This window comes from Hemitrygon akajei, chromosome 4 (genome assembly GCF_048418815.1).
Source record: "Hemitrygon akajei chromosome 4, sHemAka1.3, whole genome shotgun sequence".
NCBI classification, from domain to species: domain Eukaryota; kingdom Metazoa; phylum Chordata; class Chondrichthyes; order Myliobatiformes; family Dasyatidae; genus Hemitrygon; species Hemitrygon akajei.
This window is the reverse complement of record NC_133127.1, coordinates 120,355,055-120,379,658: the sequence shown is the minus strand read 5'-3', so window position 1 is coordinate 120,379,658 and position 24,604 is coordinate 120,355,055. Positions and strand designations below refer to the sequence as shown.

Genomic DNA, 24,604 nt, shown 5'->3' with positions numbered 1-24,604 from the left:
TTCTTATTGTGCAAACACCTTTATGTCAACAGCTGAATTTCATGACTGTTCTGCAGGATGCCTTATAGATTAAGGAGACCAAGTCAAAATTGGGATCAAATGCTACTGGAATTGTCAATGGCATGAATGCTAGGCTAGGTTTAGAAACAGAGTTATGAATGTAGAATATAAAGACAGTGACTCTGCATCAGGGTATTAATAATGTAGAAACATTTTCAGTGTAATAAGATTTCACTTCACTGAATGTTTAGCACATGCAGCTATGTGTAAAGTCACTGTATGTTGGACTTGATCACGTGTTATCATTGTCCACAAATGCAGTCCAAGAAAACCTCAAATAAATCAGAAACCCCTTTTAGACCATAAGACATAAAAGCAAAGTTAGGCCATTCAACCCATCAATTCAGTTCCACCATTTCATCATGGCTGATTTATTATCCCTTCTCAATCCCATCCCCCTGTTTTCTCCCTGTAACCTTTGACTCCCTGACTAATCAAGAACCTATCAACCTCCTTTTAAATAAACCCAATAAGCTGGTCTCTACAGTCATCTGTGGCAATGAATTACAGAGATTTACCACTAGCTGGTTAAAGAACTTCCTCCTCATCTCTGTTCTAAAGGGGCTTCCTTGTATTCTGAGGCTGGATCCTCTGGTTCTAGATCCACCACTATAGGAAACATCCTCTCCACATCCACTCTAACCAGGCCTATCAATATCTGATGGGTTTCAATGAGATTCCCTCTCCCATTCTTCTGAACTCCAATGAGTAAAGGCCCAGCGCTACCAAAGACTCCTTGGGTGTTAGCCCTTTCATTCCTGGGATCGTTCTAGTGAACCTCCTCTGGACCCTCTCCATTGCCAGCACGTCCTTTCTTAGATAAGGGGCCAAAATCTGCTCATAGTAATCCAAGTGTGGCCCGATCAAGTGTCAGCACTACACCTTGCTTTTACATTCTAGTCCTCTCGAAATAAATACTAACATTAATAATAAATGGCCTTCCTGCAACTCAACTCAACTCAACTTGCAAGTTAATCTTTATGGAATCCTTCATGGGGACTCCCAAGTCCCTTTGCACCTCTGATTTGTGAATTTTAGAAAATATTCGATGCCTTTATTTCTTTTACCAAAGTGCATGACTATGCGCTTCCCTATACTATATTCCATCTGCCACTTCTTTACCCATTCTCCTAATCTGTCTAACTCCCTAGAGACTCACTGCTTCCTCAGTACTACTCATCCTCCACTCATCTGCAAACTTGGCCACGTGACTCCAACATCTTCCCCACCACTGAGGTCAGGCAAACTGGCTTATAATTTTCTGTCTTTTGTGTTCCTCCCTTCTTAAACAGTGGGGTGACACTTGCAGTTTTCTGCTGCTCTGTACCCGTTCCAGAATCTAGTGAAAGATCAATACTAGTGCCTCCACAATCTCTTCAGCTATCTCTTTCAGAACCATGGGGTGGTAACTTTTATACCTTCAGAAATTTCAGCTTCCCAAGCACCTTCTCCTTATTGATAGTAACTACACTCACTTCTGCCCCCCACACTCTAATTTCTGGCCTACTGCTGGTATCTTCTACAGTGAAGACTGATGCAAAATACTTAGAGTTCGCTCAGCATTTTTTTGTCCCCCATTACACGGACGTTTGTGTGGCACGTGGCCAAGTGGTTAAGGTGTTGGACTAGCAATCTGAAGGTCGTGAGTTCGAGCCCCAGCCAGGGTAGAATGTTGTGTCCTTGAGCAAGGCACTTAACCACACATTGCTCCAGTCCACCCAGCTGAAAATGGGTACTGGCAAAAATGCTGGGGGTTAACCTCGCGATAGACTGGCATCCTATCCGGGGGAGAGTCTCGTACTCTCAGTCGCTTCACGCCACGGAAACCGGAAATAAGCACCAGCCTGATGAGCCTATATGGCTCGGGAGAGACTTTAACACGGACATTTACACTACACGCTGCATCCGCAAAGGAAACAGCATTATGAAGGACCCCATGCACCCCTCATATAATCTCTTCTCCCTCCTGCCGTCTGGGAAAAGGCTCTGAAGCATTCGGGCTCTCACGACCAGACTATGTAACAGTTTCTTCCCCCAAGCTATCAGACTCCTCAATAACCAGAGCCTGGACTGACACCTTACTGCCCTATTGTCCTGTTTATTATTTATTGTAATGCCTGTGCTGTTTTTGTGCACTTTATGCAGAACTGTGTAGGTCTGTAGTCTAGTGTAGCTTTCTCTGTGTTGTTTTTTTTTACGTAGTTCAGTCTAGTTTTTTGTACTGTGTCATGTAACACTATGGTCCTGAAAAACATTGTCTCATTTTTACGATGTACTGTACCAGCAGTTATGGTCAAAATGACAATAAAAGTGACTTGACTTGACTATCTCTCCAGTGGTCTGATATCCACTCTCACCTCTCTTTTACTCTTTACGTATCTGAAATACTTTTGGTATCCTCTTTTAATTATTGTTGGTTAGCTTACCTTCATATTTCATTGTCTCTCCTTATTGCTTGTTAGTTGCCTTCTGTTGGCTTTTAAAAGCTACCCAATCCTCCAGCTTCCCACTAATTGTGTTGTATTTTATGCCCTCTCTTTTGTTTTTATGCTGCCTGACTTCCCTGGCCAGCCATGGTTGTCTCATCCTTCATTTAGAATACTATATCTTCTTTGGGATGTATCTCTCCTGCACCTACTGAATTGTTCCTAGAACCTCCAGCCATTGCTGCTCTGCCATCATCCCTGCTACCACCCTCTTCCAATTAACTTCAGCTCCTTTCTTGTGCACTGTAGAACTCTCCATGTTTCCTGTGCATTACTCTGCACTACTCTGCACATTCTGCATGTTAATTCCCTGTGTAGCAGCATAAGCTTCATGAAGCTGCAGTAAAATTGTATTTGAATCCAAGGATGGCATGCTAGCCATTATAAATTGTTCTCATTTCAAAGCTCAGCTCAAACTAATTTGATGAGAGAAGGCGGACCAATTTCATTCTTACAGCCTGCATTACACACACTAACCTTCTGCCTGGAGTAAGGAATTCAGGTTTCCTGTAACTTTCCAACAAGAAGTACAAATTACTGTTATGTGGAAATTAAATTCATTAATCATTCACCAAGGAAAACATTTTCCTACTGTTCTAGGTATTCTATCAACAATCTTTACTACCTATGTGTGGATAGCATCTTACCTCCTGTGCATTTTCCATGTCATTACTTGCAAACTCAAATACAAGTTCATTTTGTCTGACTGCTGTCGCCATAGCAGTACATTCCTTGTGCTACAGCAATAGAAGAGTTGGTCCACTTGATATGGAGAAAGTCCTTCTCATCGAAGTATATGAGTTCCCATTAGATTACAAATATTTCAGTTCATAGCTGGCTGTGGGTACTGATGATAAGGTGAAGCTTTCAGGGTTGATATAAGTCCCAAAGAATTTCAAAATTTCAAAAACAGCAAAGAGGATTATGAGACTTCGGGTGTGAGAGCAACAAGTTCCTGCCCTGGATCCTGTTTCCACAGTCAAATGTTTCCTGTATAGACCAAGTTGTTCTGTTCTGGAAAAGAAATAGATTCTGTCATTTAAAACAAGCATAGAATGAAAGAAAAGTTAAGAATATCAATGTATAAAAACACACCAGATGGTTTTCTTCGATTTTAAATTTGTAGTGAATATGACTGGAGCCAAAGACTGGATTCACAAAAGTTTGGTCAAACTTTAATGAACACAGCCAACACAATATTGATAACAGTCAGTTTTCACGATGTACCAATCAATGGGAGCTAATTTCTTCAACAACTAATGACAAGACAATTTTAAAATGAAACAGACCCTTTACAGGAGTCCTATGGACTGTCACAGAAGAATCTTCACGGGATTGTATGTTTATAAAACAACGTTCAGCTGCTTTCTACTGTTTCCTTATCTCTGCTGCAACCTTGCAAGAAGCAGGAAGGAAACAGCATTGACTACGTCATGGCAAACCAGAAACTGCAAACAAACATTCTCCATTGGCTTGCACGAAAAATACAAGGCTCCAGTTCAGTCAGAGGGAAAAATAAGTCTCCGATTATTTTAATGTTCAGTTTTTATTTTAAATAACTTTTCTTTGGTCTGAAGATTTTGGTTGAGATTGACCAAAGTTGTATTCTGTGAAAAAGCTCAAATATTCTCCATGATATTAGCATGTATTTTGTTAAATCAGAAAAAAAATTCATAACACAATATATGGAGCAGTTCAATAACCGTTATTAACCCTTGTTCAAAACAATTGAGAGGGGCAACTGCAGTATAAACAAACTCTGATGACCCGAGCTGGAGCAGCATCATGCTAATCGCTACTTTGCCCGTGTGTGTTTTCTCAGTCAAAGTTAATATCTTTGAAGAAGAGAATAGATTTTAGGAGAAATATTTTGCACTAAAGCATTTATATGTTTTCAAATTAAACACTTAAACATGGTTTTAGTATACAAGCTCACTCTTCCCAAGTTTATTTCTGATGGCATTTGTAAGGTGTTTGTCTGTCCTCCCTGTGAACATATAGGTTTCCTCCGGGTGCTCCAGTTTCTAATCACAGTCTAAAAGATGTACTGGCTAATAGGTTATTTTTTCCTTGTAAATTGTCCCATGATTAGGTTAGGGTCAAATCGGTGGGAGAGTGTTGGTGGGCCCAAAGGACCTATTCCATGCTGTATCTCTAAATAAAAAATAAATAATCGACTCTACGATCAATTTAACCCTTCCCCCCTACATCACCCTCCATCCCTCTATTTATCATTCCTCCAGCAGCACCCTGGTAAATCTCCTCTGCACTGTACTTTCTATAATGAGAGGACCAGAACTGAACACAATACTTCAAGTGTGGTCTAACCAGAGTAATATTGAGCTGCAAGATTACCTTGCAGCCCTTGAATTAAATCCCCTGACTAACCACCTTATCAATTTGTGCAGCAATTTTAAGGGATCTACAGATGGATTCTTCTGTTCATTCACATTGCGAAGAATCTTGCTATTAAACCTGTACACTGCCTTCAGATTTGACCTACCAAAGTGTATCACCTCAGACCTTTCAGGATTGAACTCCATATGCCACTTCTCAGCCCCGCTCTGTATCAAATCAATGTCCGTTTGTAACCTACAACACCACCAACCTTTATGTCATCTGCATACTTACTCATCCAATCTTCCACTTCGCCATTCAAGTCATTAATAAAAATCATAAAGAATAGGGGACTGAGAACACCACTGGTCTTCAAACCCCAAGCAGAATACATTGTGTATACTACTATCCCCCACCTTCTGAGGGCAAGCCAATTCTGCATCCACACAGCCCAGATTACCTGGATCCTATGCCTCTTGACTTTCCGAATAAGCCTACCAAGAGAGCCTTGCCAAATGGCTTACTAAAATCTATTTACGTCACATCCACTACTCTACCTTCATGAATGTGCTTTGACACTTCCTCTAAGAAGTCAATCAGGCTCGTGAGGTGTGACCTGCCCCTCACAAAGCCATCATGTCTATCCCTAATCAAACTAGGTTTCTCCAAGAAGCATTTTCTACCACTGGAGGTGCTGCTAACTACAGTTCAAAAATAATCGGATAAAGAATCACGACTGAGAAACTTCTTTGCACTACCACTTATTTTGATTTCAAATGCTCTGCATGAAAGTATGGCAGAAGGTGATCCAACAACAACTTTTGAAAGGTACTAGGCTATGCCCTTGAAAAGCAAGGACATTTGCGGGTGTAAGGCAAATCAAAGATAGACTAATTAAACAATTATTAGAAAGAATTGCCAGCAGTGTGATGACTAATAGGTTTCCTTCTGAGTTGCTTGAATCTGTGACTTATAAATCTACACCATTTATTTCAGCCAAGAATGTACTTACTTGAAAAGCTTCCTGTCATATTGGGTATATTAATACAAAACCAACTCCTTCCTTGTTAACTTCTAAATGTGGATGAATATTCACAGTCATGAATAATCCACTTATGTATTATAGTTTGTGTACTTGTAATCATTCCTGATGAAGCTCACTGAGGTGGTGGTAAAACATTAATGGGTGTAACTTTCCCTCAAGCAATCACTGTGGACTCACAGCTGTTTTTAATATCAATAGACCCACTTGAAAAAAAATGAATTTTTAACTCTTGGTGATGAAAGTTCAAAATTAAATCTTTCAGTGCTTGACTTGGGAAGCCCGTAAATGTCAGTTTGCATTTACTCCAAGGGCACTCAAAGGGTATAGATTGATGCAAGCTGATTTTAACATTGTGAACCTTTCCTATCTCTTGCCTTTTTTTATAATAGCATTCTCATTCTAAGTCAGACTGGGACATTCTGGAAAGGGGAACTAAAGATCATGGAAAGTTGCTGCTGTTAGGGATGATTTCCACAAAATGTTTCATTAGGCTAACATCTTGTTTAAAACATCATATATTTAAAAGGATATTTGCTGAGTACCTGTCAATTTCAGGAAATAGGTTATGAGTTGGTTAGAACCCTGGATTGAATTGTAAGGGACACATATTTGAGGTTGTTTGTCTTGATGCTCCTCCCACTGGTATCAAATATTGAGCTGTTTCATCATTAGAATCGCTGTTGACCCCATGACCAAGAAAGGTATTTTGCCCTATATGATCAAGTTGGGAAATAATGCTGATGTCTGGGCTTTGCCTTCTCTGAAATTACCTCAGTTGGATTTCACCCTTGATAGTCTCAGCCCGATTGGTCTAGTATCTGTTTCTTTTCCAAAGTTATATTTGTGTATTATTTGAACTTTGTGATGGAAGAATTGTTTTTGGAAAATGTAGATATAGATACTGCAAATGAACAAGTAATGACTGTCAAAGCAGTGACGATTATTCATTTCAGGAGAAAATTAAAGCAGAAATATTTTAAAATCAGAATAAAAACAGAGTTCCAGAAGAGTTTTACATTAATTAGAAGGAAACTAATATGCATATAATATAGGATAATAAGCTGAGCCCATGTGTGCCATTTGAATACAATCCTGAACACTATCTCAGAGGGTTACAGCTTGACCATCTCCCATTGAGTAAAACAGATGATACTGAGTTGGCAATCCATTTACTTATTTCATGTTATTTTGGCCTTGAAGAAGTCTTTGTGTTTGCTCTCATCATTGTACAAGATCAAGATTTATATCTCAGACATAGACTATACAATTTAATTCAGATATTTTTCAAGTAGTATGCCTGTTACAATAAAAATCAGTAGCATAGCATTCTGTGACTGCACGATGTCAAAGGTACAACTGACTTTGCAGATTACTGTTAATTCTGAAGTCTGGGCTGTAATTTTCCCATATTACTACATGACAATATGTTTGAGGCATGAGCAGTTGTACAGGACGCTATATAAATACACCTTTTTCTCTGTAACTGTAGTCCCAGCGTTTATTCTTTGTTCTAATGCTTTCCCAGGTCTATGTTGGACAACTCATTTTCTGCTGCTGTTTTTCAGTTGTACTCTGAATGAACTCTTTCACTTGACGTTCCTTAAATGGTGTGTTATCTGAGAACTGAAAACAGGAACCCTTGACTCAAATTTGAGATCACTTTTGGGAAATCCGTTGCAGGTTGGTTTATCTGCTACACCTCAAATTGCAGAGCACAGGCACAACTTCTTGCACATCATCACTTTTCCATTCTGGGCCCTAGTCAACTTTCCAGCAGCCCACTCATCGCTACAGCTGATGTGCATTCAAAATGGCTGTTTCAGTTTTACAACGTTAAAAAAAACATGTCTTCTCTTACAGCTCAGTGAAAGAAAGAGCTGAACTTGTTTCAAGTTTGATACCACAAAGTTAATAACACCAAGGGTTGTCCTCTGGAGTGAAGGTTATAGTTGCATCAAATTCACACAGGAAGTTCCCCTTAAAGACATTAAGTAATGACTAGATAATCTACTTTAATGCTGGCCCCTTCAACCTAACCAACAAATCAAGACAACCATAATTCATCTTCTACCTCAAACATCATTTTCCTGCTCTATTCACACATTTCTTGATTACATTCACATTCAGAAATATACAAATCTATGTTTTGAATGAAGTCACTGACTGAACCTCCACTGTCCTCCATGGAAGACAATTTTACAGATTCATCATTCTCTGAGTGAAGACATACCTCCTTCTTAAATGTCATGCATACTTGTTATTCTGATTCTGACAACTCTTGCTCTAGCTTCCTCAGCCAGAGAACACACTTCCTCCATTTTTCCTGTTGAGCCCTCAATTTTTTCCCTCACAGAGATCAACTTAAACTTTATTTTTAAGCTTTTTTTTTGTGAATCTTCTGAACTCAATGGCCTAATCTTCTCAGTCTCTCCTCAGCTGACAGAATGGCCAACCAAGCAACTAGTCTGACGAACCTTCACTGAACTATAGCAGATATATTGCATTTTATGAAAGGAGAACAAAATTGTTCAGAATACCCCAGGTATGGTTTCACCAAAAGCTTGTATTATTATAGAAAGTCATCATTAATCTTCTACTCTAGAAAACAAAGGCAAACATTCTAGGTTTAGCAATACACAGGTTTTTGAATATTATCATTTCCCAATGTCTCACTGTTCCAAAGAGACTCTGCACTTCAGATTTTCCCCACTCAATGCATGTCTTCACGTTTCCATTTTTTTTTTTCTTATCTTGCAGTTATTGCCCAATCCACTCAAACTGTCTGTACCTCCTTGTCTGTACCATTTTGTAGGCTCATCACTCCTCATAGTCCAGCGCTGGCTTTTGTGCCATCAGCAAGCTTGGAGTTATTATATTTGGTCCCCTCATCCAAATTGCTGATATAAATTGTGAAGAGAGTGGGCCCAAGCACAGGCACTGCAGTATCCTGCTATGCAAACAGCCTTCCAATCAGAAAGAACTCACTTATTCCTAACACTTGTCTTATTACTGCAAAAACACTTGTAGTCCATACTAGTGCATTACCTCTGATTTCATGAGTTTTATCTGTGTTCACCACCATCCAATGTGGATCTTTGTCAAAAGCCTTCTGAACGTTGATACACTCCACCCACTAGTCCATCCTAACAAATTCTGCTAGATAGATCCTCCAAGTAGTCCAATAAACTTGATTTTCTGTTTATAAATTTAAGCTGAATCTGCTTGATGATATTTGTTGAGTGCCTTGCTATCACTGCAGCTACTCAACCTCTTTGAGGTTGCCACAGTCGTTCATTTTCCTCCCTTGATCAGTCTCAGCAGTCACATTGTCTACAGCCTGCAGCCTGAGCCCAACCTCAGGAGAATGAATCTCCAACTAGCCAGCTGGTAGAGACAGATTGTGCCTCTACATTTCTCACAACTGGTCTTTTCCTTTTACATATCTAATCATATTTGTTTATTATTGTCATATGCACCAAAATACAGTGAAAAACTTCTCATTTCCCATGTTATCCAGACAGATCATTCCATACATAATTACATGGAAGACAGAAATAGAAAACAGAATACAGAATATAGTGTTGCTATTTCAGACAAAGTGCAGTGAAGGTAGACAAAATGCAAAGGCCATGACGAGATAGGCTGGGAGATCAAGAGTCTTTCAGCGTGGGATAAATGGGAATCACATTTAGCACCCTCCAGTCTGTGAGAACAGTTTTGTAATCTGTGGAATTTTGATTATATAAGATGATAATTAGTGCACCGACTATCTTTGCTTCATTTAAGAGAGTGATAGAAGCTATCCCTGTGTCTGGTGGTTCACACTCTCAGGCTTTTTAGATCTGCTGCTTGATGGGAGAAGGGAGAAGAGAGCAACCAAGGTAGAACAGGAGTCCTTTGTTCTTACATCTTTGAGTTTTAAAACATTTCTTGCATGTATTTTTTTGCTTCTTGCTAGTTTCCCTGATATTCCACTCTCCTTTTTCTCTATCAATGTCTTGTCCAAGCTTTGTATTCTAAAATGTTCCCATTCCTGAGTCTGAATATTCTTCCTGACACCTCTAAAAAGCCTTTTGCTTGGATTTCATGCTATCTTTAATTTCCCTGTAATGTCTTGCACCACTTTTCCTGTCCTGCCTGAGTGCCTCTTCTATACCTGTTACGAATCATTATTTCTTTAAATGTTAGCTAATGGCTTTTCACCATCACACTCCTAAACCTAGTTTCCTAACCTACACAGCCACACTGCCCCCTCATACATTCATTGTTTCCTTTGTTTAGATTGAAAACCCTAGTTGCTCACTGAGCTGTGTCACTTTCAAACTTAATATGGTATTTGAATACATCATGGTTGTTTTACAGACACCCCTCTACAACAAGATTATTCATTAACTCTTTCTCTTTAGACACTACCAGAGCTAAACTGGCCTGTTACCTACTGTTTCTTTAAAATACTGATCCAAAAGTCCACTTTATAAATAATCAAGGAATGTATTCTTGGGATTTTCAGAATTAATTTCATTTGCTCACTTTGTATGTAGATTAGGACCCCAGGATACATGCTGCCTCTGGGTAACAAACAGGTTTCATTTTTTAAAAATCACAAACAAGAGAATATCTGTAGATGCTGGAAATCCAAGCAACACACACCCAATGCTGGAGGAACTCAGCAGGCCAGGCAGTATCTATGGAAAAAAAGTACAGTCGACGCTTTGGGCTGAGACCCTTCAGTATTTTTTTAATAATGTCCACAAGTTAATTTTGTCTATAAGTCCCTCATTATGGTAACCATACCAGCATGGTATTGTAATAGATGGCATCAAAAGCACATAAGACTGTTAGAGAGAACAATTATTAATAGTGGAGAGACGGAGAGACAGAGAGACAGAGAAAATGATTTCTGCTGTTTGTAGGAATTAACGTATCATGTATATTAGACCTGTATTTAATATTATGAGAGCTCATTCATATGTACAGTGTTGTATCCCAAGGGATAGCCTATACTCCTGTTACATGACTCTCTGATTTCCTTACTTATGCCAAATCCAACATCAAGAAAGAGGCTGCCAATATGAGGTCCTTTCTAACTACTATACTGATGCCATCCTAATTTGCAATATTGCTCCATTTGTTTAGATTTTTTGCTAGTCCTAGAATATGTCTGACATTGGTCACTCCGAAGCCATGCTTCTGTAACAGCATCCTACCATTATTCAATGAAAGGTCATGACAAAGCTAAATGAGAGATTCTCATTGAGCCTGGCTCGAAGGGAGATCATGAGGAAATCGGCTGAAGGCAACGTGAAGGTAGGATCAGTGATGGTGAAGTATCAACAAAGCTTTCAAACAAGAAATTCTGGAAGTTTTTAATAAACCAGATCAGCTCAACTAATCAGCAAGAGTGATTTTATCCCCAGTATGATCTCCTAGTGGCCTATTCATTTCTGAAAACACAGTTACTATTTTCTGGCTTGTACCAGTTCTAGTTCATACCTCATCACAAACTCTATGACACTGATTGCAGTCACAATCTGACTGTTTAGAAATCATATTTTCTTTTTCTGAGAAGGGGTGCCTCCCTGAATAAATAACTTGCCTGTTCACTTCATGGACATGAACAGACCTGCTATCTATTGCATTTTTTCTTTTGTTTCATTTCTTTATATGCACTGGAAGAAAGCTTGGAAGCAAAATTGATGTATTCCTGTAATTAGAAGGTGGTTTAATATTTTGCTGACATTATGAATGTGAAGTAATTCTGCATCCAGGTTAATTTTAGCCACATTTTAAATCTAAAATACAGAACAAGTAAGTGCCATTTGAACATTCTTCAGAATAATCCCACATTTTCCATTGTGGATTCTGTTTGCAGAAAAAAATGGAGCAAAATTAATTAATCAGGTCACAGTAAATTAGTTGATTACAGATTACTATCCTAATAGTCTCTCAACTACTTTATGTTGTCAGTCACTACTCTTTGCCTCATAAGTTGCCTTGAACCCTTCATCTTTTGCTGGATGTAGGAACTGATGTGAATAATATTGATAAACGCCTTGATTAAGTGTAATGCACGATTGACCATTTGACCCAGTACAGATGGACACACGAGTTGTGCTTCCAGCTCCAATTTTCTGAGTGGCAAGCACCAGCTGAGGATGGCCAAAAACATGCCAGGGCCTGTCAAAAGTTCCTGCAACTGTTGCTGAAAGTCACACAACAGGTTGGGAAATTTGCAAAAAAAAATCCGCTGCTATTGTTTTCATCTGACTCATCTACTAAAACAGTTTATCTCTGTTTTCTGATGGAGCTGGCTGTAAGGCTTATGGGGCAGTCAATCAGCTCTTAAAGTGTATTTTTCATGGCTGTCACGGTATATCAGCATAGAAGAAAGCTGTGGAGGTGAGAAAAAGCTGTCAGGGTTGCATGGGGGAGGGGTGAAAAGGTGCAATGCCACTCACCTACGGGAGTTACTTTGTCCAAGGCTATGTCTAACTTTGTTCAACCCCTCATTCCGTATGGAGTTCCAGGCCATTGCATTACAAACTCAAAACGAGCCCAATGATCACTGGAGTGCATGATGTGTGAGATACCACAGTGAGGTCTGTGGACAAAAATGTATCTACAAGAGGCCATGTGCACAATGCATGGACCCTTCTAATTCAGATCTCTTGATGCTTTTCTGTAGGGTTAGAATCTTGATTAACTGAGAGTGAAAAATGCACCAGAATCTACCTTTCATGGCCAATTTCTGAGTCAAATGTATAAACGAGGCTGCACATTGTACAACATCAATTGTTGTATGAATAATATCAGATATGTATAAGGAGATGATCATGGGGCCATTGGCCCAGTGCAATTCACCTATCATGGGGGTAAGAGATCGGGCAGTAGAGAATGCAAAAGATGTAAATATGGTTGTAAGATGAGAAAATAGTGAAGTTGATTCTCTGTTTCTGTTGGACAATTAAGAATGGAATCAGATGAGTCTGTGCCCACCCAGCTGGATGACAAAGGAGAAACACTGATGGAAGAGGAACATGGTTAACTAAACCAAAAATACATCCCACACACCTTCCTCGTCACCTGGTTTCACTCATCACTTGCCAACTTTATGCCTTCCCCACCTCCTCCTTCTTATTCTGCCTTCTTTCCCCTTCCTTTCCAGTCCTGATTTAGGGTTTTGGTTTGAACCATTGACTGTCTATTCCCTTTCATAGATGCAGCCTGACTTGCTGAGTTCCTCCAGCACTGTTGTACATGTTGATCGATTCAGCACATACAGAGTCTTTTGGATTTATGAAACAGATCAGAAATATGTCAAACTCTAAAACCCCCAGGAAAACCCCAACTTCAGCATTTCCATCCCAAAACTCTACCTTCCTTATATGTCCTGTCCAGTAAATATGCTGTAAATATCACATCAAGATCATTTTTGTACTGTTCATTTTCAGATTCAAGCAGGATATCAGAAATGATGAAAAGCATGCCAAGAAGTTCATCATGATTAATAGAGATACTGAAATTCAGTTCACCCACAGACACACTGATGATCTTAAATCAGGTCACATCTGAAACTAACAAGAACGTCACATCTAATCAGTGATATTTGAAATTCTAGATCTGACTCTACATGTGGATTTAGAGCATATACCTACCAGCTAAAACAATGCTGCAATAGCAAAGCATCTGGCGCATCTATAGAATTAAGACACTCCCTGCATGTTCTGTGAAGCAAGGGAAGAAGAAGACAGGGAGGAGGCTCATATCTGGAGTTTGAGGGAGTGAAATCAAACAAGAATAAAGGAAAACAAATATAGCAAGAAAGAGAAAAACAACATCAAGTAATGAACCTAAGGAGAAAAAAAAGTTTTCACCAGACTCAGTTTGGTGACAAAAGATACACGCATTCTCCACTTATGGTGAAAGTGGGATGGTTGACTGTAGGAGTTTAGCAGAGTTCCTTCACCAATCCAGTTAAACATCAGAGAAACTTTAAGTAATATTCAGGCAGATGCTTGTAACAGATTATATGAATGAAGATTTGGAATTATTTCTAAAAAGCAACCATGTTTTAATTGTAATTGGTCTGTTACTTCTATCATAATGCTGTATAATGGAATGTATAACACTACAAATCCCTTTTGCTGATTCACACCCAAAAGTGCCTCTTACATTTGTCTTCCATTACATTTATCGCTTTGCTATGGCTTTGTGCTTGATTGCAAACAACTCCTTACAAGAACTCCAACAATTACTCACAAGAAATGTGATATGGTAACATTCTGAACAAAATTATCTTAACTCAGCTCCATTTATGATATTGATTTACCCATTTTCAACATACACAGCAGAACCATTACCTAAAATAAGGGCAGGCCATAAGGTTAACTCACAATCTCTACAGTAAATTTAATGTCTGCCAGCAAGCAGGAGAAATTTATATTGCGAAGTTTGCCTTACCTTCACAGACTGACCTATTTCAGTGTGGTTTCAGAAAGGATCCTTTGCAGCTCCTTTGCTGTCAATGTGCATAGTCACAGACACTGGTATTAACCAGAAGGAACAACAAGCAATTGTTTGAAAGGACTTGAAAATCCAGTTCTCTCACATTGCATACCTCCATTTTGCTTACTATTTCAGCAGGGTTTCCAATTACATCGTACGAGAAATATGCAACACAATGCTATAGTCAACTAAACATTTTACATACCAGAACCAAGATCTGCCCGTGCTTGCCTGCTTGCCTCCACAACTCATTCAGCTTGAACCACATTACCTTTACCCCTGCACCTTTATGAAGATAGCGATAACCACAAAACTCTAAATATATACAGTAAATATATTTTGATTATATCTCAAATAGACATCACAAGGGTCTCCTCAGTCACCTCCTCCCTGTGGCTGAAGAGCTGCTCCCGAAGTAATAGTATGGATTAGCGTAGTGCAATTCTTTACAGCACCAGTGCACACCAATCAGGGTTCAATGTTTACCACTGTCTGTAAGGAGTTTATAGCTTTTCCCTGTGACCTCATGGGTTTCTTCCCAGTGCTCTGGTTTCCTCCCACAATCCAAAGACTTACAGGTTAGGGATAGGAAGTTGTGGGGATACCCTGTTAGCATGAGAAGCAGAGCAACTTGGACTGAGTTGGTCATTGACGCAAACAATGCTTTTAACCACAAGTTTTGATGTACAAGTGACAACTAAAGCTAATCTTTAACTTCTTCATCACACTCACATCTTCCATTGCATGGCAACTCCAAGATTCAGAGACCAGAATCCCATGATTAAACATCAAATGTTAGAGGTAAACATTTAAGATGAGAGGGAAAATGTTTCGAGGAGCTTTGCAAGGCAAGTTTTCTTTTTACGCAGAGAGTGGTAGGTGCTTGGAGTGTACTGCCAGAGGAGGTGGTAGAAACAGATATGACAGTAATGTTTAAGGCAGACAAACAGGCAGGGAATGGAAGGATACAGACAATGTGTAGGCAAGATGGAGTTCATTTTAATTGGCATCACGATTAGCACAGATGTTGCACGGGCTGAAGGATCAGCTCCTGTGTTGTACTGTTCTATGTATTAAATATTACTGAGGTCTTTTTGACCTAATGAAAGCCTTTGAAGCCATCATTCGAAGCTGAAATCCTTGTCAAATCTGTATGCTTCTGCCCTACATCTGCTACATTGAATCTCAGTGCAGATTGGTGTAGAGCAAAGCTGAGTTAAATACCACCTCATTTCTTAATCTGTTGTGCTGCTACATTCTCCTTCAACGCAGATTACTTCTAAGAAACTTCTCTTTGGAATGTAATAAATTCAGAACTGATTCTGCTTGCTACGCAGAACCCACTCTCTCCTTGGCATTATGGGAGCTGCAAAGAAAGGAGCCGTCAGGAGCGTCACAGAGGCTGGTGAGTGGCCTCCAGATGGCTGTGGATCAAGGGGTGTGGGCCATGGACCAATGCTGCTGGGTCACAAGCCAGGGCCTGATCAACACTGGCTGGGTCACCAAGGAGAGAGTATCTGATGCTGAAATACCTGATGACCCCAGGTTACATCACTGGTGGTGTCCCAGTGTGTCTCAACATCAGAAAATTAAGGGTGATTTCCACCAGGGAAATTACAGAAAATTAAGGACGGCATGGTAGCGTAGTGGTTAGCACAACACTTTATAGTCCAGGTAACACGGGTGCAACTCCCGGCTCTACCTGTAAGGAGTTCAAATGTTGTCCCTGCAACGATGTGGGTTTCTTCTGGGTGCTCTGGTTTCCTCCCACAGTCCAGAGAGGTACCAGTTTGTAGGTGAATTGGTTATTGTAAATTGTGATTAGGCTAGGGTTAAATGGGGCAACTCACACAAACTGTTGGAGGAACTGAGCAGGCCAGGCAGCATCTATGGAGAGGAATACACAGTTGGCATTTCAAGCCGAGACACTTCGTCAGCATTGGAAAATAAATGGGAAGAAGCCAGAACAAGAAGATGGGGCAGGTGATGGAGCACAAACTGACAGGTGATAAGTGAAGTCAGGTGATGGGGGAGGTAAGGTGGGTTGGGGGAGGGGATGATGTGAGAAGCTGGGAGATGATAGGTAGAAAAGGTAAAGGGCTGAGGAAGAAGAGGGAATCTGATAGGAGAGCACAAGAGAAGAAGGAGTGGCAAGAAGGGGTGAGAGGGGAGCCAGAAAGGGGAATAGGAAAAGGTGGGGTGGGGGGGGGGGGCGAAGAAATCAATGTTCATGTCTACAGGCTGAGGGCAACGCAGGTCGGATTTGAGGTGTTGATCCTCCAACCTGAGAGTGGCCTCATTGTGGCAGTAGAGGAGGCCAGCATCTGTAGAAACTCTTGTCTTTTGAATATGTGGTGCTGTTCTTTTGGTTTGCATTTGACATAATCTTTACCACATTAGGTAACAGGTAGAGTTTTGGTCTCATTACTGAAGGACTGATACACTTGCAAAAGAGAGAGTGCAGAGAAATTTCACCAGAGTGGTTCCAGGATGACAGATTTGCCATATGATGAAATATTGGGTAGATTGAGACAGTATTGTTTAGAAAATGAGTGGTGATCTCATCGCAATCAAGGGAGACTACGCTTGCAGTGTTGTGCTCAGTTATGGATGCCTCATTATAGGACAGATGTGGAAGCTCTAGAGAGAGTGCACTGGAGATTAGAGAACATGTTTCATGAGGATAGGTGGAACAAGCTATGGCTTTTCTCTTTGGAGTGAAAGAGGATGAGAGGCATATAAGATGATAAGAGGCATAGATTGTGGAGTTAACCAGTGATTTTTATCCCCCAGAGCGGCAATGTCTTATACCAGAAGGTATACTTTTAAGGTGATTGTGTAGGGATAAGTCAGATGTAGATTCTTTTACAGAGAGAGGAAGGCAAGTGCATGGACACATTGTTGGGGGTGGTGGTAGAGGTGGATAGAGAAAGGCAGCACAGAATCAGGCCCTTTGACCCATCTAGTCCATGCCAAAACCATTTAAATGCTTACTCCCATCAACCTGCACTGGGATCACAGCCCTCCACACCCCTATCGTCCATGTACCCGTCCAAACTTTGCTTAAACATTGAAATTGAGCTCACATGCACCACTTGTGCTGGCAGCTCATTCCACACTCTCATGGCCCTGAGTGAAAAAGTTGCCCTCATTTTCCCCTTAAACTTCTCAGCTTTCACCCTTAACCCATGACCTCTGGTTGTCATCCCACCCAACCTCAGTGGAAAAAGTCTGCTTGCACTTACCCAGAATTTTGTATACAGCTAACAAATTTCCTCTCAATCTACTACATTCTAAAAAATACTTCTAACCTATTCAATGTTTGCTTATAACTCAAGTCCTCCAGACCTGGCAACATTACTATAAATTTTTTCTGTACTCTTTCAACCTTTTGTACTTCTTTTTTGTAGGTAGATGACCAAAACTGGATACAATACTTCAAAAAAGACAAAATCTGCAGATGTTGGAAATCAAAGTAATACACACAAAATGCTGGCGGAACTCAGCAGGCCAGGCAGCATCTACGGAAAAGAGTACAGTCGACGTTTTGGGCCGAGACCCTTCAGCAGGACTGGAAAAAGAGACGAGAAGTCAGAGTAAGAAGTTGAGTGATAGGAGAAACTGAAAGGATTGTTTGGCGCCCTGAATGGTAGTGAGGGCGGTGGTGTAGGGGCAGGTGTGGCACTTGTTCTGCTTGCAAGGATGAGTGCCAGGAGGAGATCATTGTGGAGGGATGAATGGACAAGGAGCGTAGGGAGCGATTCCTGCAGGAAGCAGAAGGTGGGGGGGGGGGGGGGTGGAGAAGATGTGCTTGGTGGTGGGATCCTATTGGAGATGGTGGAAGTTACGGAGGATTATGTACTGGACGAGGAGGCTAGCGGGGTGGTACGTGAGGACAGGAGGAACCCTGGTGGGGCAGCAAGTGGATGGGGTGAGAGCAGATGTGCGCAAAATGGAAGAGATGCGGGTGAGGGCAGCATTGATAGAGCAGGAAGGGAAGTCCTTTCTTTGAAGAAGGCATCTCATTAGTTCTAGAATGAAAAGCCTCATCCTGAGAGCAGATGAGGCAGAGAAGGGAATGGCATTTTTACAAGTAACAGAGTGGGAAGAGGTGGAGTCCAGGTAGCTGTGAGGATCACCAATACTCCAGATTAGGTCTCATCAACATCTTATACAACTTCAACCAAGTATCCCATCTTCTGTACTCAATACATTGATTTACGGAGGCTAATGTGTTCAAAGGCTTTCTTTAGGATATTTAAGAGACTCTTACTCATACGGATGAGAGAAAAATATGTAGGAGAGAGGGTTAAATTGATCTCGAAGTACATTAAGAGGTTGGCACAGCATTCTGGGTCAAAGGGTTATACTGTGCTGTACTGTTTTTATGTTTTGTGTTTTAACATAAACAAGATAGTTAAAGAACTAAATGCAGGAAGGAGGTTACCGCTACTGGGTAATCCCAGATCAGGAGTGCAGTTTCAAAATAAGTGAGAGGCCATTTGTGGTGAGATGAGAGACATTTCTTCAGCCAGAGACCTGTGGAATGGCAATTGTTGTGTTCATTTGAAACACGAATCAATGGTGAGAATGGAAGGACATGGGAAATTGAGAATGATTTGTATTATTTATTACAAGTTTTATGATTAAACATATTTGTTTGAAATAAGTGGGGCCAGATGTACCTCCCATTTGCTGGATTTATGGGGCCACAGGCATTTTGATAAAATTCTGTAAGTTTTAGACTATTGGTGATTTGTTAGATAAGAAGACAAAAGAAAAGTAACGGGCCTTTATTGTGAAGGGGTTTGAGTTTAAGAAGGCTTTTGTTACTACTGTGAGGGCGCTAGTGAGGCCATACCTGGAGTACTGTGCAAAGTGTTTCTCCCTGTACATAAAAATTAATATTGTAGCATTGGAGGCAGTCCAAAGGCAACTAACAGTGCTAATTTCTGGGATGAGAGATGCTTGAGGGACAATGTGGACTACTTTTGCTCTGATATTTTTGAGTTTTTGTGTAGGTCTCATTGCTTTCCTTATGCAGTATACTCATGCTTTGGTTGAATGGAAGTATCTAGGTCAGGAAGTGGATTTAAATGGGACGTAAAATAATTCTGGAATCAAGAACTTGAACTGAAACATTTGGGAAACTTGTCTTTTCCAATATTGAATACTACTATTAGTACTAATGTAAAACACATCAAAACTGCAAACCTGATGCAAAGATGCCATGTGATTTCCTGAGAATTCAATAGCAATTAATAAATAAGTGTTAGTTCTCCCAGGGGAAGTCTTCTGGTAGACAGCTAGTATTTATTGTATGTCAATAAAAGCCATATTACAATAGTAAAGAATATACAGATAGACAAATTATCAGAGAAAAACTGTATTGATACAATTAAAACAACATGATCTGTTTTCACATAGCAGTTGATAATATATTTTGGAGTATAAATGAGAGCCTGTGGTTATAATGGCAGCTCATTAGCCAGGAAGTAGCTGCAACAACAGGAATTGATGGCAGAGTGCTGTACCTTTAAATAGGGTGAATGCTGTTACTGAAAATTAAAACCACTATAGCAGCTACCAACAACAGCTAAATATAGAACCTTTATTGCAGAGTGTAAATGTTATGAGAAGACATGCTTATCACTCTCTGCTTCTACTTCCTGTCAGTTAGACCGCTAACTACACTTGTGCTGCATTTCAAAAGCTGTTCTAACAGATTCTGGATTCTCCACACAAAATAAGTATAGATATTTGATCATATAAGCTTATAGATCATGCTGACTTATGTATCAGCAACCATTGTCTAATATCAACCATCTTTACATAAAAGTACTTCACAACTTTATTCGGCCATAGCTTTGTCAAATGGGCCTTTGCATTTGCATATCTCATGTATCTGTTCAGCAGTTGGAGATATACTTGGGTGCCTTTTGTGAAACATTACTTTTCTTCTGGATTCCATTGTGAACCATAACCAAGGCAACTAGAAACAACAATCGGTGAATAGGTCACGGGAGCTGTTCCTTCCCTCACTATACACACCTGAATGATCAGCGTGTCCTATACAATTAAAGCTAAGGAGCTCAGTGTATGACGTCTGTGGATTCAGTGCTTCTCCACTGAGTTTACTGAAAATACAAGAGCTATTGGGATCTGGAAAACATATGAAAAAGTGTTTTTATTTGTGTGAAATCTCTTTCCAGTTATAAAAACACCATTAAAATGAGATTAAAGAAGGCATCATTTTTAATCTTTTGTTTTGCAGAAAGGATTTATAACTAGTAGAAACAAACAACTGTACCGCTGAAACAGATTCCAATATTGTGCTACAAACACACTGTGCTCCAATGAATATGTGTGATAGCATTAATGGCTCTGTGTCCTGCCCATCAACTGAAAAAGGGCAAATTATTTGAAAAGAAGCATAGCTGTGTGTGCTAATTCATGACTGAGGAGCACAGATAAAATCCATTATTTCTATTAGAACATAGATTGAATTATCAAAAGGAGGGGTATTTGGGTGATATTTCTTTTATGAAGGCAAGAATTTGCTCATTTTTCATCATTTCTGGAATGAAATCACAGCATAACTTCATTTATTTGGGAGGTATTTGGGAGTGACAATTAAATACATATTTCCAATATTAATATGGCTATCATATTTCAATAGATACAATGCTTGCAGTGCTAAGAAGTGCCAACATTTTGCTGATTTCGTTTCTTATTTTAGCATTAGAATAAGGCCTCCTCTGCCCTCCCAGGTAGACGTCAAAGATCCCATGGCATTGCACTAGATTCGGTTAATCATGGCAACCACTTATTTGGGACAACTCTTAAAGAACAAAAACTCATCAAGAAAATAGCTGGGATTCCCTTTGTTTATCTGGGACACCATGCCAGTTAATTAGGCAGAAGACCGCTGCCGAACACCTTCTAAATAGCGTCAGTTGTGTGCACTTGCATAGACACAGAATCATACTTTGAGCAAAGATTTTTTTAAATAGTAATACACACAAAATGCTGGAGGAACTCAACAGGTCAGGCAGTATCTATGGAAAAGTGTAAGCAGTCAATGTTTTGGGCCAAGACCCTTTTGTGTATATTACTTTAATTTCCAGCATTTGCAGATTTTCTCTTGTTTGCGTTTTTAAATCGAGTCAGATGCGTGTGTTTGTGTTCAAAAAGCAACAATTTTTGGCACTGATAGTTGGCAAGAAATAAACAATTAAACTATTCAGAACTGTTTTGCTCACTGCGGTTTCAAACATTCAAGATTGGAAATATCAGAAACGGCCAGAAGTGAAAATGAAATTATTTCACTACTTCAATAAGTTAGGAACTACTAAGAATTTGAAGGTATCAACAATCATTTTAAATGTTACAATGAAAATGAGGACATGGAGGATGCAATCGTCAATAGCATTATATGAAGGCAGACCATTATCTGCACAAGGAGTCCATGCTGATTTTGGGTATTTACAGTGAAAACAACATGATGTGGATGAATTCCTCCATTGATTAGTATTAGGAACTAATACTCAGTTTTATAGTACTGCAACAGTATTGGTAGTGTTCTAATTTTTCGTATTTCATTTAAATATGTTACTTGTTACTCAGTTTGTTTTTTTTAATATGTTTTTAACTATTTCCATGAAGCTTCAGCTAATTGGAGCAGTTGCTTAACTGGGCCAAAATGTACAGATCCCAATGTGTCCCAATTAACCAGAATGCACTATATTTAGAAAAGTTGCAGGTGAATTATCTTCAGACTTTACTCCTCAATCAATATCACTGAAGAGAATATTTTGGTTGTTAACTCATTGATATTAGTGGGAGATTACTGTACACAAATTTACTGCTGACTTTATCAGATGTAACTGTGCTGCTACAGGACTTCTTTGGCTGCCAAGATAGCATTGTAACAATCTCAGATTACTAAAAATACCCTGCATATCTGGAAGTTATTACTCTTTATTTTCATGCATTTTTCATTGCTATTATTAATATAATACATTTTGTATAACTGTTTTTGTAAGCCAGCCAATTGATCAATAATGGAGGAGGAAAATGTGCTGATTATAAGCAATTGCTCATCACATAGAAGATTTGAAGCTATATTAATATTTAGGAATGAATAATATTGCTCAAACCTGAAACCTAATCATTGATTTTTTTGGTATATCTTAACTTTCTTTTAAATGCAGGGAGCCTTAATCCATTTGTCATTTTGTTAAAACCATGGCTATAAAATTACTTGATTCTGAGATCATGAGGGATAATAAGAACAGGACTCCTCTTTCTAAGCAGGAACATTCTCCAGTTTCCACGATTTGGTCAGTTAATTTTTCACCTAGTCCTCAATGTACAATTCGTGTGTTTGATTCATATTTCCTGATGGCATTACCACCAAAATCTCTTTTACACTGTCTTGATAATACCACATTATCCATAGTCTGTTAAGAATTTAATCCCAGATTTATATTGTATCACTACATAAAACTGCTTTTAGATGTAATTTCTGAATGGCCTACCTACTACTAGGAGAAATAGTTTCTCTGGATCAAAATAATGCCAGTGTTTAACATAGGAGGGTTACAAGACATTTATAAATGTAGCTGGATTCGGAGTGACACGGGCCAATCGCAGACAAGTTTCCTGCATTTGAATGGTCTGTCTCTCTTTCAACGCTATCGGAGGATGGTGCCAGACTGGGTTTTGTGGATTGGACTCTGTAATTCACGTTTAACGTGTTTCTGATTTCTGGCCGGTCCTTTTTTTGTTGCTATTTTGGGCAATTTTGAACTGGGGTGGCCTGCTGATAACAAATCTGAGCTGAACTGAATATGCCTGGACCCTTTCAATTGTTGTGTTTTTCACTCTTTTTTTTTGCCATTTGTGTGATTTGTTTATTTTCTGTGCGTGGAGTGGGGGCAGGGGTGGATGATGTTTTTCTTTGAATAGGTTCCATGGTTTTTCTTTGTTTTGTGGTTGTTTGTGGGGAAGACGTATCTCAGGGTTGTATACTGCAGACATACTTCGATAATAAATGTACTTCAAATCTTTGTAAATTTGACTTGATCACCCTTCCCTTGAATTTTAAATCAGCATAGTAAATCTGAGGCCCTTGTCTCTCTGAATCCATGTACCTTTCTAAATTTCTTTCAAACCTTCCAGCTGTACCTACCAGGTTTTGTGACAGCAAGATCCACACACACACCACCCTCATTGTAAAAAAGCTTGCCTCTTAGTGCAGCCAATGGCTGTTGGAAATTGGATGAGTCTATGGAAAGTGCCTCCAAGAGGACCTCAACCTTGTCGTAAGGTTTGGAGGCTTACATGCCTCAATGACCCGGAGAGCTATGTTGACTGGAGTCAGGACCTTGTTCTTTAGCTCTTGGTAGGGTCACTCATGCCTAACAGGTCAAAGGGTAGAGGCCAGACTAAGAGTGATTCATCAGTCCTCCAGGTTCAGGGGCTCAGCTCAGGGTAAACAACACTGATTGGTCAAAAAACTATTGTGACAGAAACAGCAATGAACAATACTTCTACACAGACAGACATGGAGGATATTCATTGCTGTCCTAAATGCCAGCAGTGTAACGGGCAGTAAGTAAGCATAACCGGTGAGTTTATCTCAGTACAGTGTCGCAAAAGGCCGCAGAGGTTCGTGGACTCATCCAGCTCCATCACGGGCTCAAACTTCTCCACCATTGAGGACATCATCCAGTGCTGGTGCCTCAAGAAGATGTCTTCCTCACTGTCTAGGTGTTGCCATCCAGAAGGAGGTATAGGACCCTGGAGACCTACACACGCTGATTTAGGAACAACTTCTTCCCATCCACCATCAGATTTCAGAATCCTTGAACACTATTTCATTATTTCTTTTTCCTTGCATTATTTATTTCTTTTGGAACTTATAGTAATTTTCTGAACCGTATGGATACTGCAATACATTACATTTAATGGCATACAAGTCAGTGATGTTATCCTGATTCTGTCCCTGAAATGTGAGAATGTAGGATTCCAATTACAGAGCTTACAGAATAGTTAAATATTCCAGTTTGCATCTTGCAGTACTCCAGTACATGCTACAGAACCTCACAATCAATGACATATTTTTGAAATACAGTGCTGTTGTAATGTAGGGAAAAAATCAGCCAGT

The 24,604-nt window shown here is 39.7% G+C and overlaps 1 protein-coding gene across 3 annotated transcripts in view; it reads right to left on the bottom strand.

Moving 5' to 3' along the window:
- The window catches only part of LOC140726607 (ETS-related transcription factor Elf-1-like), a 168,435-nt gene that overhangs the window by 127,714 nt on the left and 16,117 nt on the right, over nucleotides 1–24,604 (bottom strand). The window contains exons 1-2 of one of the 3 annotated variants that reach the window (XM_073043201.1): nucleotides 14,389–14,524; nucleotides 3,194–3,560 (exon numbers count right to left, since the gene is read on the bottom strand). In XM_073043201.1, the coding sequence (XP_072899302.1) occupies nucleotides 3,194–3,265 (72 nt within the window). In that variant the 5' untranslated portion in view covers nucleotides 3,266–3,560; nucleotides 14,389–14,524. Of the gene's footprint in view, nucleotides 1–3,193; nucleotides 3,561–3,835; nucleotides 3,938–14,388; nucleotides 14,525–24,604 lie in introns of those variants that run through there. The other 2 variants (XM_073043200.1, XM_073043199.1) reach the window with 2 other exon arrangements.